Raw genomic sequence first — 16,460 nt, forward strand, 5'->3', positions numbered from 1 at the left:
AAAATTTTTATGACGGTGACACATTAATCTCAATGGAAAATTTCATTTTGAAAAACGACCAAAAATCGATCAACCAGCGTCATGGAATGGATTGTGGTCAAACACCATCATTGTTCCGCAAACATTCACTACAATGGTAACGCAATCCGTGTTGTATTTGTCATCTGCGCTTAAGGCATCCGAGGCCTAAGTGAGCTGTGAGTCACAGAGAACAGCACTGCTGAAAATAAAACATGTTGCTGTAATGATGGAGGTGGGAACGCAAGGACGCATTGGCAAGATGATATGATTCAGTCGCCTGCACTTCTTTTTTTTTTTTTTCTCCTTTCCCTCTCCTTTTAAACAAACACCAGACGGCCATCCGGCTGGTATGACAATATCACGGCTTAAGATTTTGGACAACCTAAATTCCCAGCAGTGTAACAGGAAAAAATGACAAATTCACAGTTGCCATTCTGTGGCAGCCAACCCTACAAATATATACAACACAGAGATACCTATATGAGTTCATCTTCTTATGTACGTAAGAGAAAATCCTGTCAGAATTCAGGAAATCACTGACATTCCACTAGTTCCATTTGGAATAATTAAAAAAGCAGCTGGACAGCATTGGAAAAGAATCTTATACTAAGTGAGCCAACGATTGAAGAGGTCCAAATCTGTAGAGAGAATAGTTTCACAGTCCAGTCCGACTCTGCCTCGGATACAAATGTTACCGAGGACAACCTCTTTGTTGCCTCTGTCGTTTGCGGCTGTTTTCACCATCAGGGAGACACGGTCCACATCCGCCAGCATCTCAAATGTACATCTGGGAAAGATTCAGACTCGGCCAGCCATTCATATCTGAAGCATGTCCGACTCGTGGCTGTGATTTTCAAGTATCTGTTATCATCCATAAAGACAATCATCATCAACAGCAGCTGTATTTGGGTGCTATATGTCTTCACTGGTGTATTGTTAAACGACTGAAACTAGGGATGGGCAACAAACAATGACGTGTTTTGTTTTGTTTTTCCCCAACCAGATATCTTTTGAGATAATATTAAATTAATCAATCTGGCAAATTGTTAAAGATCAATTTATGATTATCTCGACCTGTACAGTACAAATCTGTTAATGTAGGTTGTGAACTCGCCCAGATCAGGAATAAAAATGGCTGTTCTGCCGGTGTGTGTGAATAAGATGAGCTGACAGAAAGGGCTGTGATCATCATGTAAGGGCAATGGAGTCCAGTGACCCCCCTGAAAGATGGGGCACGACCTCTAACACATGCGTCCATGGGAGATAATGCACCACCCCCACAGATGCCTAAATCCCCCTACAAGTGTTGAACAAGGTCCCTTACCCTCAGAAGACAATATGGGAAGGACATAATTCATGAGTCAAGTGGCAGATTTGACTCTATTGACATGCATAAACACTTTTGACGCGTGTTGATGCAGAATGCAGCAGAGAAGATTGCTGTCGAATGACAAACATGTAAGCTTGGCTATCCATCCCAACTTTCGGTATCTTGTGCTATCACTGGCTGCTACAAGTGATCTTAAAATAGACTCTCGTGTGTTTAGAGTGCGGAGAACATGTTTCCACCACTCCCATCTAAACGCTCATGGAAAGGACAGATAGTGGGACATCAAGGTGGTCAAGCGTCTTCCTGCCTCCTCTTTTGTCTCTGTCACGCTTCTTTCTGATTCTGAAAGCTGGGATGTGGCAGGTTAACCATGTGTGCTGTCCCCATTTAAACACCCCATAGTGGCCCTCAAATACTCAAAATCTTCACGTCAAATCAAAATGTCAGATCAACCAGAATAGTTGTTGGAGCAGAGATACTTTTATCTTATTTTCTCACATGCACTACAGACCTGGACATTGTGCAGGAGGAGACCTTTATTAATAAGATGTGACTGTTTTAATTTTGTTTTTAATTGTATGATATTCGTGATGATTCTACATTTTAACCATGCAGAGCAATTTGTGGGTCCTTTGTGTCGTTTTTGCACAAAAGCAAGAATTGGGCAGCAGAGAAAAATCATACTTCTCAGACAATATCAATCAAAACTAGAATTTCTGTAGCAAATGGTTGTCTGAGATTGTGCAGCTGTTCCTCATGAAATCCCCAATGACTGTCTTCAAATCGAAATGTTTTTTTTTTTTTTTTTAATGCCGTTAGGCTAATTATAGCCACCAAATGCAAATCACACACGTAGTAGACAAGGGTAAGACATCAAGATCACCTGACCAGAGTTGGATGTCATCTGTTACCGCAAGAAAGTGGAAGCAACTGTGGCTTTTTTTTGGTTTTGTTTTGGGACTCAGTACCTATGACAAGGATTGCTCCCATTTGTAGTGGTAATTTATCTGATAACAATCTATAATGTAAAGATTATCAATTGATTATAATACACAAAGTAACAGATCTAGTTCCTAGTTTTCTAAACGGAGATGGGCATAATAATCAAATTGTGTAAAATTGTTGAAGAATCAAGTTGTGAAATAAGGCAAAATAAGAGTGCACTACTTGGATACAACCAGCAGAGGTGCTGTTCATCCTCAACTCCTATACCGTCAAGAAGTCCAACACCAAGACAGCTATGGTAACTATTCTGAAGTTTGTTATTCTGTTACATACAATAATGATATAAATAAATATTAAATTATAATGCCATTGGCATTAAAAGATGGTCAGAACATTTAGAAAGATATTTTAATTAAATATAATAAGGGGGGGAAATACAAAAAAAAAAGGATCCTTAATATTTTTGCAGTTAAATCATATTTCTAACTATAGTTGTTTTAATTAAATTACAAATATGAGTACCAGTGAAACTTTTACCTGACAAATATATAAGAAAAAAAAAAACACAGTCAAAACGCCAAAATGTTCTTTAAGAGCGTCGCCTCCTGGCTTCTGTAGAAGCCAAAAATCCTGGCTTGTGTGACTGCACGGCGCGCTGATTAATGGTAGAGGCTGTGGGTGGGTGGTAGACATGGATCTGCCCATTACCACACTGCAACATTGCAAATGGCTTCAATTACTGTGGAGTGTGCTGAGCTGGCAGTGTGGGCTCGAGAAGGCAAGATGAGCAACACCATGCAGCCGCCGCGCTGTGATCCACTCATTCACGCCGTATGATCATCAGGTTCATACTTTGTTCACAGCGAACTGTCATTGTCATTCTCAACCTTCCTTCTCAGCCAGCCATGCTGATGCCGAGCCCCTGAAAACACTACAAGGCCCCCTTACGGCATTACATCCCTTCACAAACCCAGTGGCACATGTTGAGCGCTTGCCAAGTGGCTAACAAGCATCACAAGGGCCACGGTGCCCATTGCCCCCCACCCCCACCCTGGCACGGGGGATTCCCTATGATCTCTTCGTGGTGCCCGGAGCCAAGAGCGCATCCCCCCCCCCCCCCCCCCCCCCCCCGCAGCGTCTTGTACGACAAGCCAACTGTCTCCGTCAGGTCACTGACCCACATTTATAACTTGAACGCAGGAGACACAGCAGACCGCTACCATTCCACACGGCGGCGGCGCCCCCCTGTATTAACTAAAGACGTGGCCCCAGATGAAAAGAAAAAAGGGACAACATATTTGCAATCAAATTGAGTCAATGACTGCGCTGCTGGAAGTGGAAAATGATCATTAGGAGTCTCCCACCCACGACTAAATGCTCTCCCATTGTAAATCACATCAATTAATGTCACGGGCCTGACAAATGCGCTCTGTGTCACCGCACATGGGAGGGAGGACAGACGCTAATAAGTGAACATACTTAACGGAGGAGGTGGGGAGACATGGGATTCCCTCCGCTCGTGTGTGTGCGGGGATAACCTTGTCAAAGCCAAGTGGAGGCCAGTCCAATTGTAGCAGGTGCACCACTAAATCGAGACAAAAATCCTCCTGCAACTACAAATGCATCTCAGCAGATAAGTTGAGATGACGTAATCAATTGATTAGTTCCAGGAGGTCCTCTGTTTACGACGGTAATGATGTATGAGGGTTTGTAGTATAAGAGCATGTCAAAAAGCATTTGTGGTGAATCAAAATAAGATATTTGCAAACCTCAGCTCTTACTTTGGAAAACAACAATGAGCAATTTCTCTATTTTCTGACATCTTATTCAGCAATTCAAAAAATTAATCATAATTTAAGACATCTCATATTCGATTTCCAGGTATTTTCAAAGTGTTCAAATACCTCTTATTGCAAATATGTCTGCCGCTAATATGAATACATATTTTTTTGTGCTTCAGATAAAAATGTAGATACATGCTTTTGATGGACTTCCATATTATTCAGTGAAGTTGTCGTGAAATGAATCTTGATAAATCCTTGATTGATTAACAATGGGGGCGATTACTATTTTTTGTTTTTATTATTATCCATCCATCCATTTTCTGAACTGCTTGCTGGGGGTGTTGGGGGGGGGGGTGCTGGAGCCTATCCCAGCTGGCTATGGGCAGTAGGCGGGGTACACCCTGAACTGTTTGCCAGCCAATCACAGTATTATTATTATTAGATAAATGTGAGATTATCTCATGTAATGTAATGCACTTCATTTCTTTCAGCAATTAAATCCACCCCATTAAACTCATTTTTGTGTGGTCAATCAATTTTGCCTGTCACAAACAAATTGTCTTAACTTTTGACGTCAAACCCTAGCACATCGGATAAAAAAAAATAAAAAAATAATGGACAGACATTCAATGCCTTAAAAAAAAAAAAATCCTTTATAAAAAAAAATAAAATAAAAAAAACACACGTGACAAATATCCCTTCAAGAATCGACACAAGATCCACCAATCAAAATGTCATTATTCATGAGTGAAATTTGATTTCTTTTTAACAGTATGAAGATTTTGCTGAGAGGAAGCAATCCAAGTCAATTAAAGCAATCCAGAGGAGAAAATATGGGTGGGTCCAGTAGCTTCATCATGAGGAGGGTGGGTGCAAGTAGTGGAGCTGATGACACAAAATATATTCTTCTACTCTTTGCACAAAAAGTCATAAAATTGTAAATAGCAGGCTATTATTCATGCTAAGACGTCTCCACATTAACCATGTTTGACATTAGGAATACTTGAAGAATCCGTTTCTAGCATCTGCGCAAATTCAAATCCATCACATCAAACAGGGTGCCTGCATTGATTAGTGACGTAGGTGTCAAAGCTACAAACAGCCGAGAGTGGCAGCTGCACTTATTCATGACTCAAACCGCCCTCAACTGCACCTCAAATCATCGGTCGGAACCTGATGAGAACAGACAGCCAGACACGCCTCCTCCGAGTGTTCCGCCTATCCCCGCCCGCACATACCAACCTTTGGGGGGCCTTTGAGGTCCAAAAAGTACAAGAACCTTCAACAGAATCATCTCAATAACAGCTCATCATTGACTTCCAAGTTGGTCTACTTTAAAAACTATTCTAGGAAATAACAGTATGTAAAGTGATTAATTTGTAAAGTGATTAATTTGTCCTTTTCTGAAAATTTCATTTGAACTTCTAATTGTACCACTCTTGCAATATTCCATTTATGTATCGCTAGCATAAAATAATGCAACATTAAATGGTATGTAATAGGGGTGTAACAAAAACCGATTCGAACCAGAAATACGATTTTGAGTTTAACGATGCGAGTGCACCGGCACACGGACTACTGTATCGGTCTAAAAATAGCTTGTGCCGGTCGATGGCCCGATCAAGACGTCATAAATCGGTTTTATGTTATTGAAATATGAAATCAGGCTGTCTTATAAAACAACCAAAACAGTAGACTTGCTCTCGATTCAGTGCCTTAAGAATGAAATGTCCTCCTGAATGAATGAGAATATTATTCACAAGCAAGCTGTTTAAACTGCATTTCCTCGACTCTAAGTCACGCGAGACTTAGAAACAGGAAATGGTGCTTGTGAGTGGGTGAAAAAAAAGTCACGCGAGTCTTGTCGCAGTTATGTGACGTAAGGTAGCACTTTTGCTTTCGGTTTTGGGAGGAAAGTGTTGAAGACGCGGACACAATGTGCTCCGGCAAGTTTCATGTCCAAAGTATGGAAGAGATGTTAATTTTATATTAACAATGGAATGCTGGTAAAAGTGTCACCATGTTCAAAGACTGTCAACTGTGAGTACGGCAGATGCACAGGAACCACGATGTTTAACCCCACGGACAAAGACAGGACTTCTTCCAATTAAAAGGCCCACAACTCGACCAGAGAAAGGTAATAACGACCGTAATAAACCGATTTATTGTTAAACACTTAAACTCTTTGACTGCCAGGCGTTATAAAAACAAAACAAAAAAATCCACAGTGCCAGCTGCTTTTGAGCATTTTAACTCATCTTTCAAGGCAAAAAGAATATTGTTTGCCTTTACTACATATACAATGTGGCTACGAAATGAAAGATCGCATTCCATTCATTGGAATTTTACTAATCATCATGAAACGTCTTTGGCAGTCAAAGAGTTAAGCCATAGTGCGTTGTGGAGAATGAGGGCTTTCAGGAGTCAGGACATGATAAAAACATTAGCGTCCCCAAAACGTGCTCATCCGTTGACTTCCATATCATATGGATTTCCGTGGGCCTATACATCACAAGCGCACTAATAATCCAGTTGTCATACGTAGATCTGTGCCTACGAGAGGAGTGTGCGCCATTCAAGTTCCTCACTGTAAACATGCTAATCGATGCTCGCCGACTCGAACGCGTGTGTACAACAATAACTCTCGAGTTAAGAGAAATAAATGAAAATGCTACCATGCTATACTGTCTCAAAGCTTAAAAAAGAAAGACCACGGTCAGAGGTGGATTCGCATGCTGACACTGTACGGACGTAAAAAATAACATGGGCTGCTCATGCTGAAGTGAGTAGTATTATCTTCTTTGACAGCGAACATAGCACTGTGTGGCGTGCGTTTGTCTTAAGTATAAAATAAGTGTGGGAGAAGCTCTAAATGCATATTTGCTGCTTGAGGAGAAAGTTGCAGGTTTATCCCAGCAACACGACTCGTCTGCTCAAAGGAGCAATCGTCTTTTCCATGTGCGCTGCAGAACTGAGAGCTTTAAGAGATGTTTTACTCCAGCTGCTATCCGTTTTTATAATAATTAGTAGTGATGTAAACTGTCGGGTTCTTACATATTGAGTACTTTCAAGATGTTTTTGTTGCTGTTGTCTATTCTATTTATTTTCCTGGTGCTACTGATGGACAACTAAATTTCCCCTTAGGGGGATTAATTCACAAATAAACAAATAAAGTAAGCAAGTAAGTGTCTATCGATCTATCTACTCAATAAGAATGTGTATATAAGTTTTCTCTCATAAGGGTTTTTTTCTCTGAGTGCTACTCAAAAATTGGCCTGTATCATCATTTAAGTTAATTAGTTTACATGTAGTAAGGTGGCACTTTAAAAAATATATTACAATTAGTAGTTGCAACTTACGAGTGGAGTATTTTATTCGGCAGATATATAAAACAGCAATTTAAAAGACTGATAGTTACTAATTTAGTCTGCAACATGTTAGAACATCACAGATCGCTGTATTTACAAAATAAAAGCAGATTTTCGCAAATGTACAAGTTACAACACATTTTGATCATTTTAAATTAAACAAGATATTCAAACCATTAATGGAGTAACAAAATAATTGTAAATTAATTTGACAATTAACGAATTGTTGAGTAATTAATCGTTGCACCGCTACACCGAATCGAATCGTAATCCTACTGAATCGAACATCGAATCGTAATCCTACTGAGTCGAACCGAATCGAATCATTTCATTTTAAAATCGAACCGTCCTTGTATCGGATCGCACCCCATGTATCGAGATGCGTATCGAATCGTCTTGATTGGAGAGATTTACATCCTTAGTATGTAATAAATAGTCTTGTTGAATCTTCAACAAACAAATAGAGTGAATCAATAGCACCTCTTCTGGACAAGTAGTTGCACTTTCCTTGGATAATCAAATTAATGGACTAATTGAGTATTAACGTTTAACATTTTTTGTTATTTAACTTTTAAGTTCCATACATTTGCATTTAAATCGTTAATATTTTTGTTTTTAGGCATTTATTTATTTAGGTACTTTTTTTGTAATTAAATACCCGTCACAATGGCACAAAGATGATCATTATCTTTTCCAGTGGGCTATAATAACAGGATCAAAATGTAATGCTATGGCTTTGTGCTTTGCCTTTATTGCTGATTCAACAACAGCATGTTGGCAGTTGCATTGATTAGCCCTCCTATGATAGATGAGGCTTCAGGGGTCAGAGGGGTAGTGACCTCTGAGAGTCATTACCTCGTGGCAGCGTCGCCAGCTCGTTGTCCGGCACGGGCATGTCACGAGTTTGCTTGTACAACAGAAACTGGTAGCGGTGAAGACCAGATCCCGGTGGTGGTGTTGGAGCCACATAGTCTGCATTGGGGGTAGAAAAAACAAAACAAAAAGGAATTAGTGGAGCGAAGGCTGATGAATGCAGTCACACACAGTGATAAATGTGATTATAGCTATGATGCAAGTCTAAGCTCAAACTGCGTGATTGTCACTGCAAATCAAGTCAACATCCCCCCTCCCCATTTAAATATGGCAATCGAAGGGCCCTACTACTTCGGGGTTAAGACATCATTGATGAGTGATTAGTATATAGAGAATGTGTCCTTCCAGTAATAGAACCTCTAAAGTCCAACACAACCCGTTCTGCGACCGTTGAACTTTGAAGGTTCCACTGTCTACTGAATAATTTGTAATTTTTAAATGAAAAAAAATAATAAAATAAAATTAAAATGCACTTACGAGTGATAGTGTCCCCTACTATCAGTCCATTCCGCAGTGATTTTCCCTGTTAAATGAAATATATTTAGTAAGCGACTAGGCACAGCATGGTACATTTCACAGGCCACAATTAACATGATCAACTCTCTGCTAGATGCTCATCAGCATCTTGATATGCCACGCCCGTAAGGTGGGATGGGTTATTATCTCAACAGAGAAATGTTCACTAAAACAGATTTAGACAGATGTGTTAACGTTTGAGGTAAATGGCCTTTTGTGTATGTAGAAAACGTTTTAGCTCTTTGAGTCCAGCTAATGTCAGCAAATACAAAAGTGTTGTGCGTTTATTTCTGGTCGGTGTATTTCAATCCATTCTTGTAATGATCTGGATAAGGGTGCATAATTATCATCATCATCATCAATACCATTGGAACTGTCATATTGGCATCCAGTTTGTTTTCCGTCCTCCTTTGAATGCCAATTTTTGAGATATATATTGAAAAATGAGATCAAGATAACTCAAAAACCTTTTCCACCATTACTGTGACATAAAAACTGAACAAATCAATTGAATGTGTTGGGTTTTTTTCTTATGTTTTTAGGTGGGAAAGTAAAAATAAACTGAGGATGCAGTTCCAGCCACAGAATAACAGCTCAGTTTTGGAATTCATATCGTTTTCATCATATCATGAAAACTTTGCATTTGCACAGGGGTGTGTAGACTTTTTATATGCACAGCAATGTTTATTAGAGGTGTGCAAAATTTCCGATTCTTAGATTATTCACGATTCGGCCGTGGAACAATCGAGAACGATTCACAAAAGTCCAAATTCCGATTATATAAATATGCCAAGGGAACCGAAACTAAAAGTGGACCGGAGCGGAAAGTACGCGGAACTGAAACGCAGTCGCGCGCGCGGTCTTCGGGACGCTTAATGGGACGGACCGAGAGTACACATCCACAACTCACGCCTCGACATTCAAAACAACAACAAGCATGGCTGAGCTGACCAACCCACCTCTTCGTCAGATCAGACCTGCTCCGAAAAGGCAAACAACTTCAGGCGGAAGTATCAGCTAGCTGGCTGCAGTGCGTCGGTTAGCGTTCTACAGGGCGCCGCGCAGTGATACGAACGAACGAACAGAAAAGTAGTGGCTGGCGGTAATGGCGTCTGACTTTATTCAGAAAAGAGTATTGTGGTGGAAATGTATCACGCTTTTGAAAACAAATAGTTTTTAGAAGAAAAAGGCTTTATTTCCGAGACCCCAGCCAGCTTGCTGGACTATTTTCCTCTCGTCCAACGTCGAACATGAACGCGTGTCACCGAACGCTGTCAGAAAGAAGTCAGTGCTGATCGCACACACGGGAGGTGAGGATCAAATTGAGATTCATGTTAAAAAAGCCGAACGATCCCTTTAATGTTTACACGTTCATGTTTACACAAGTTAAAAAGCAGAAAAGCACTTGAGGTTTTTTTTTTTTTGTACCTCTGAGAAACTTTAATGTTTACATGTTCATCTTTACACAACTTAAAAAGCAGGAAAGCACTTTTTTTTTTTTTTAGGCATTTGTATTGAAGTAGTAGTTCACATTGTCTTTCATTTATATCTCAGTGCACTTTTGAGTGGATAAAAATAATATATTTTTGCTCAATGCTATGTTTTATTCTGTTGAAGACTGAATATACTTAAAAGCTGTTGTTACAGAATGAGGACTTGAGTATTTTATTTACTGTTTTGAACTGTTAACTTGATACTGAAATAGTAGTTTATTTAGGCCTGAGAGGACTTTTGTACTATTTTTGTAACTAATGTACGAAACATTAAAAGCACCAAAATACATTGTTTTTTTTCTGCTGCCTGGGGGGAAATCAATAATCGTTTTATAATCGAATCGTAGCCTCTGAATCGTAATCGCAATCGAATCGTGAGGTGCCCCAAGATTCCCACCTCTAATGTTTATAGCGTTGCTAAAACAAATTTAAATGGTTGCTTATGACTGTTGCACAGTACTGTATGTGCCATAAATTAAAACCTCAACCTAATGAATTAATTGAAGGGAAAATAAATGTGTTTGGAACAGCAGGTTGCATCTTCATCAGATGTCACATGCGCAGCCGCAAAATCATTATGCACATGTCAAGTTCAACTCCCTCATCCCGGGCCAGCGCACAGATGCTGTACGCCATGCAAATTGCTCACAGGAACGTTTGTTTAATAGACTTGGCTGCTCGCTACGAGACGCTCGCATCCCTGAGTGGGAGGAAAAGGGCTAAATATGTTGTCTGTGAAATGGCCCGAAAACCACTTGAAGTAAACATGGAAGTCCCCGTCAGCGGCATTGGAGTATCTCGTCTCAGCAGCACCTGCCTGAGTAGCCTGTTTCTGCACATGCAGGCTCCCCCCGCAGGGTGACCAAGGTACTGTGATGCAACACTGTGAAAGGCCACAAAGGGCACTCAGCAAAACTGAACTGTTTTCATGTCGCAAAATGGGATTTTCCTAACCTTATCACCTGAAGAACTAAATAAATAAGAAATTGGCAGTTGGTAGGCTGCTGGTTCGCAGTTTGCACTGAGCTTGTGACGTTGCCACAGCCCTCAAAAAGGGTCTGCATGGGCACTCCAAGACCCTTTTGAGAGCCAAGAGCCGGAAAAATTGTAATGACGGGTATTTTGCACATGACTGTGGATCTTTTAAAAAATTGCTTTAAAAATGACACTATTGCAAAGATGAATCTCTTCATCCAGTTTAATGCATTCGTCAATGGCATAAATAATGCTGGCTCTCTCTTTTCTTGTACATTATTGCATATTGGAGAAGATTTACTAAGGATTACTGAAGTGAGGGCTTTAGAAAAAAAATAATTATTGCATGATGTGGCGTATTCATTGTGTCGATAATCCTGTTCCTGCCGTTCGGGAGGTTGCGTGCTAAATATTAAGTGCACGTCGCCATTGTTTACACACACACGTATTGCTGGTGCATTTCTGAAGAGTCCTTTCCGCGGGGAGGAATTTATCATTTTATCCAGTGATCAGCGAAAACAAAAAGCTTTATTTAGAACTAGCAAGAATCCCGAGGCCTGGAAGGGTGCGAGCCCGTTGCCGTGGCAACAGGTAGTCAACATTTGCGCATGCATTTTATCTTGTGCCTTAACATTCACTCACTATGCTGCGATAAATTCTACTTTTATAAAGTACGTAATACCCATTAAAAGAATATAGTGGTATTTTGAGGGATTTATCATATGTAGGACAGTCATGACAGTTCACTGACGCTCACCGGGGAGTGATGCTCACACTCATCTACAGGACATTCTCACATAGTGGGTGGCCCACCTCACGGGACCCGACTGTGGGGGCGGGATGCAGATCACAAAAACAAAAAAAGTTCTGACTGCTCATTGATTGAAAACCACTTACGAAGTTGTTTGATATTAAAACACAAATAAAAAAAAAAAATAGTTCCAGTTGTAGATTATTATTTCCTTTGTGACGTGTTACGCATTTAAGAAAAAGCAGAATTTAAATAGCATCACTAGTTAAAAGCCATCACAATATGCAGTATTTTCCCATTGTGGCATTTCCTGTTAATTTGTCACTCAGTGGAGAGGTACCGGGTTTTAAGCTTAGATGTGTGGCATTTTAGTTAAAAGTTGAAGCCACTGTTACATCATGTACAGTTTGAACATGTGAGTAGTCTGTAAAAGTGCTTTGTTACAGCTAAATTACCGGTAGTTAATTCAGTGAGTCTTCGTGTACCCCGAGAGAAAGCCCGCATTTCACAAACACAACACTTCGAGAATCGCTACTTTCCTAATACCAAAATGTGATATTTTACCAGTGTAGTCAGCACCTCCTGTGATTTCCCCTTAGAAAGAACCCTGGATCTGCACCAAGACTTCATGAAAGTAACTGAATTTTTATTTTTATTTTTTTTATTTTTTTTTAGTCCAAACATACACGACCAAGAACATGACTTCTTTGGAGGCGTTCAAAATGAGAAACTCCTCAACATGATTCATGGCATCAGAAAAGCATATATACATTGGTGAGAAATAAGAAAAACACACAATGTGACGCAGCCTTGCACCCCTCTCATCGGGGAATACTTAAGTTACCGTGCGTGTAGGAGGTAGGAAACTGACAAATACAGGAAATAGAACCATTACGATGACAGATAGCATATTAAAAAAAATTACATAAGCATTTTACTTTTGAAGTTAAAGGCTTAAACCAACAATGAGGTACATTCTTTTGCAATTTCGAAAAGCTTGGAAGCTTAATGACAAATTTAATCTTCAGACACGAACACAATGTTGTTGAAGTCATCCATACATCTCAAGTGTAAACTTTCATCCACCCATCCATCCATCCATTTCTATTTCACAAAAAAAAAAAAAAAAAAAAAAAAATGGGAATTACTGAAAATAGTCAATTTTTGGGAGAAAATTGTAAAAATATTTGTAATGCTTCAATGAAAATCTTCTGCATCCAATGAATGTCTGAAGTTTGGACCCTGTGCAGATCATTACCACATTCTTAAATTTACTCTTAGGAGGTTTTTGAAGGTAAATGCATATTCACTGGTCAGGTTAGTGACCAGATCATGCCAACAAGGAGTTGTTTTCACTTGCAGAAAACATTGAAGGCAGCAAGTCCCAGAAACATTCAGTGAAGGCCTAGCAAAGCCTTTCTGGAGAAGAAACTGAATTTGGTGATGTCTATGGACTCAAGATTTCACTCACTCTTACACAGCAACTGCACATGTATTAAAAAGTATGGCTCAAGACAAATAGGGTGAAATCTTAGCAACATTTCGCGTGGGTGGTCCTGATTCATACTGTATATTCACTAGGTCCCATATAGCCTTAAATTGGTGAAAATGTACTTCCTCCAATGGGTGCAAACACCAGTTGAAGGCAGACCATGCTACTTTTTCTAAGATACATGTGTGATAACCACTCTCAGGTCAGATGAGCAATGGTTTGAGTAAAGTATGTACATAACTTCCGGCAGGACTCCTGGAGCATGAGTTAATAGACAGGAGTAGTCCACGGGGAGATAGTGGGTGGGTGGCTGAAGTGGGTGCGGTTTCACCAGGAATACCCGCTAGCCCAATATCCCTTCTTCTCTTGTGTGGGTGAGTACTTCCCTTTGTCAGCGTGAGTTACTCATGCAGCCACCTCTTGTCTCCCCCTCCCATGCGCACCCCGCAAGCCCACACCTACGATAATCAGCACCCACGTCCGTCTAAAGCGCGGCTCGGAGCGCTTCGTTCTCTTTTTTGCTTGCAGTCAGGCTAACAGACGGGGAGAGAGAGCATGACAGATGGTGTTCACAGCTCTATTTCTGAGGCTGGACTTGTAGCCTGCCTCCCGCCAACCCCGCCAATTCCACTGAAGCCAAGTGCTTGTGATTGTGCCTCCTTCGTCTTCGCCTCGGTGCTCATTCATTTGCAGGCTGGTTGTGAATTCAAACTGACAAGAAAATTCAACGTTTACATGCACTTTGCAGCGAGTTGCTATGGAGGAAAGTCTCAATGCGTGAAAACTTTGGTGAATAATGAATACAGAACAGTTCAGTTTGGAGTCTAGACTTGTAATCTACCAACCGCATCACATGTGATGTAACCACTAGTAGCATTGGGGCTGAAAGGGCATTGTTCTTACGCTAATGTAACAATCAACTCCCAACAAGTACTTCAACCAAACAACGGACATTTGTTTACCAGTGTCTCAAGTCCTTACTCGCAGATGTTTGGAGCTTGGACAATGAGAGTGCGTACATGGGGAAACTGAACTGCTGTTATGACGTGGCACAATAACATTAAAATATAGATATCAGATGTACAGTATAATTATTTTTCTCACTATTGCAACATACACAGTCTACATTCACACCTACTGTTTCTACTCCACAGATACAGTCCATACTCTAAGTGTGAGTTGCCTAAATTTGTCCAACTTCCATGTTGGTATTTCTCTCCCTCCTAATCAAGGTAACAAGCAGAGATTCTCCCCAATCTAAGAATAAGCCAAACAAAATTGTGTACGTACTTAAAAGCTGTGATTTTCTCAAAACCAGGGCTGCAACGGCTACATACACCTACCCGTTGAAAAACATATCTGACGTGTATTTACATCAGTGGTAGTAAACTGTTGGATTTCAGTTGACCAATAGAATAAGAAAAAAAAAAGGAGACAAGAAGGATTATCAAATGTTGGACTCATGTAAAATCTCTCTACAACTTGACTGTCACTCTGGTGTGTTGAGGGGATAAAATAAAATAAAATTACCTAATTGCCTTTCATGTGGTAGAGCCTCCTAGTGGTGATCAGCTAAGCTGGGTGAATTGGCCCCAGTCAAGGGTGAAAAACCAGTGAGTGAATCATTCTGGATTTGCATCAATGCATCAACAAATTAACCCATTTAACAATTACCAGTTGGACTAATGACTTTAGTGAAGGAACTCATTTGGTGTCGGTAATGAACTGACTTGGAAACATAAACAGTCCAGTTATTAAGTGAACATCAGCCTTCCCCGACGTCACCTGACACACTGTGATGTGCCCAGCCTATATCGTCTTCCGCTCCAACTCATTATAGTGGCAAAGCTCATTATTACTCAAATCACCAGTTTAAGAAACTAGCCACCCAAACCCATTAGCAGCCCTCATCTATTCTGTCTCATTTGCATACATTACAAATGCACCTTGATAAAATGGCCGTGCTGGTCTGGTCATCTAATCCTCAGAGAGCAGATTGGCCTGTGCTGCCCCGTTAGGGCAAAAAATGAGTGTACACTAATAAAGCCAATCTGATCCAACATGAGAGCTAATGAGAGTATGGGTGCTGATGAGGCTCTACTATAAGCACTGCTGAGGGAAGCCCGAGCTTGAGTTCCCAAGGTAACAAAACGGTGGCTTGGTGTTGGGGGGGCCGGGATGACTCACTTGAAGGGAATCCTGGAGCCTGAACAAAGCTGCCCACACGGCCCACCCGAAGCTCCATCAGGCCAACGTGTAAACAAGACAACTGACATGCACCTCCCTCCTAAACCAACCCCCGCCAGAGGCCTTCCCACTGACGGGGGTGGCAATGGAAAAAAAAAAAAAAAAAAAATTCAAGCTTGTACATGCCTACAACTACAAGCAGTAATAGCATGAAAAGGCTTATATGGTCGATTTTTTAAATACTGGTCCATTTTTTAAATACTGGTTTAAAACTTCCACTTTAAGACCCATTTTCAACAGTCTCTGTTTTTAGTTTATCAATTTCTTTCTTTTTTTTTTTTTTAACGAAAGAGTTATCAGTTAAAAACTGTCCCATGTCAATGGCGTATTGAGCTACTGGTCTACAATTTCTCTTGAGTATGTACTGCATTTTGATGAATGCATGAACAGGCAGTGGTGGGAGTGAAAATTAAGTGTATTAATGGCATCGATCTTTAAAGTATAGTGTGTGTATGTATGAATGGTGACAAATTAAATGCTTTTAGTAACGCTTGTGGGCTAGGGTACGGGGGAGGAGTTGGACTAGGAGGACAAAAAGAAGCCAGAGAATGAGGAGGCGGACGATGATAATAACGTAATTATTAAGAAATTAAAAGTGATCAACAGGCGTGTAATTGACCACTCAAGTTTGTCCAAGGTCAGTATATTCTTTTGACTTTGGAAGG

General features: G+C 40.4%; 1 protein-coding gene across 1 annotated transcript in view; it reads right to left on the reverse strand.

The window, feature by feature from the left end:
- pebp4 (phosphatidylethanolamine binding protein 4) overlaps window positions 1–16,460 on the reverse strand; it is a 54,053-nt gene that overhangs the window by 2,363 nt on the left and 35,230 nt on the right. The window contains exons 5-6 of the mRNA XM_077521463.1: window positions 8,799–8,844; window positions 8,304–8,420 (exon numbers count right to left, since the gene is read on the reverse strand). Coding sequence (XP_077377589.1) covers window positions 8,304–8,420; window positions 8,799–8,844 — 163 coding nt within the window. The remainder of the gene's footprint in view (window positions 1–8,303; window positions 8,421–8,798; window positions 8,845–16,460) is intronic.

Source organism: Festucalex cinctus, chromosome 5 (assembly GCF_051991245.1).
Source record: "Festucalex cinctus isolate MCC-2025b chromosome 5, RoL_Fcin_1.0, whole genome shotgun sequence".
Classification (NCBI taxonomy): domain Eukaryota; kingdom Metazoa; phylum Chordata; class Actinopteri; order Syngnathiformes; family Syngnathidae; genus Festucalex; species Festucalex cinctus.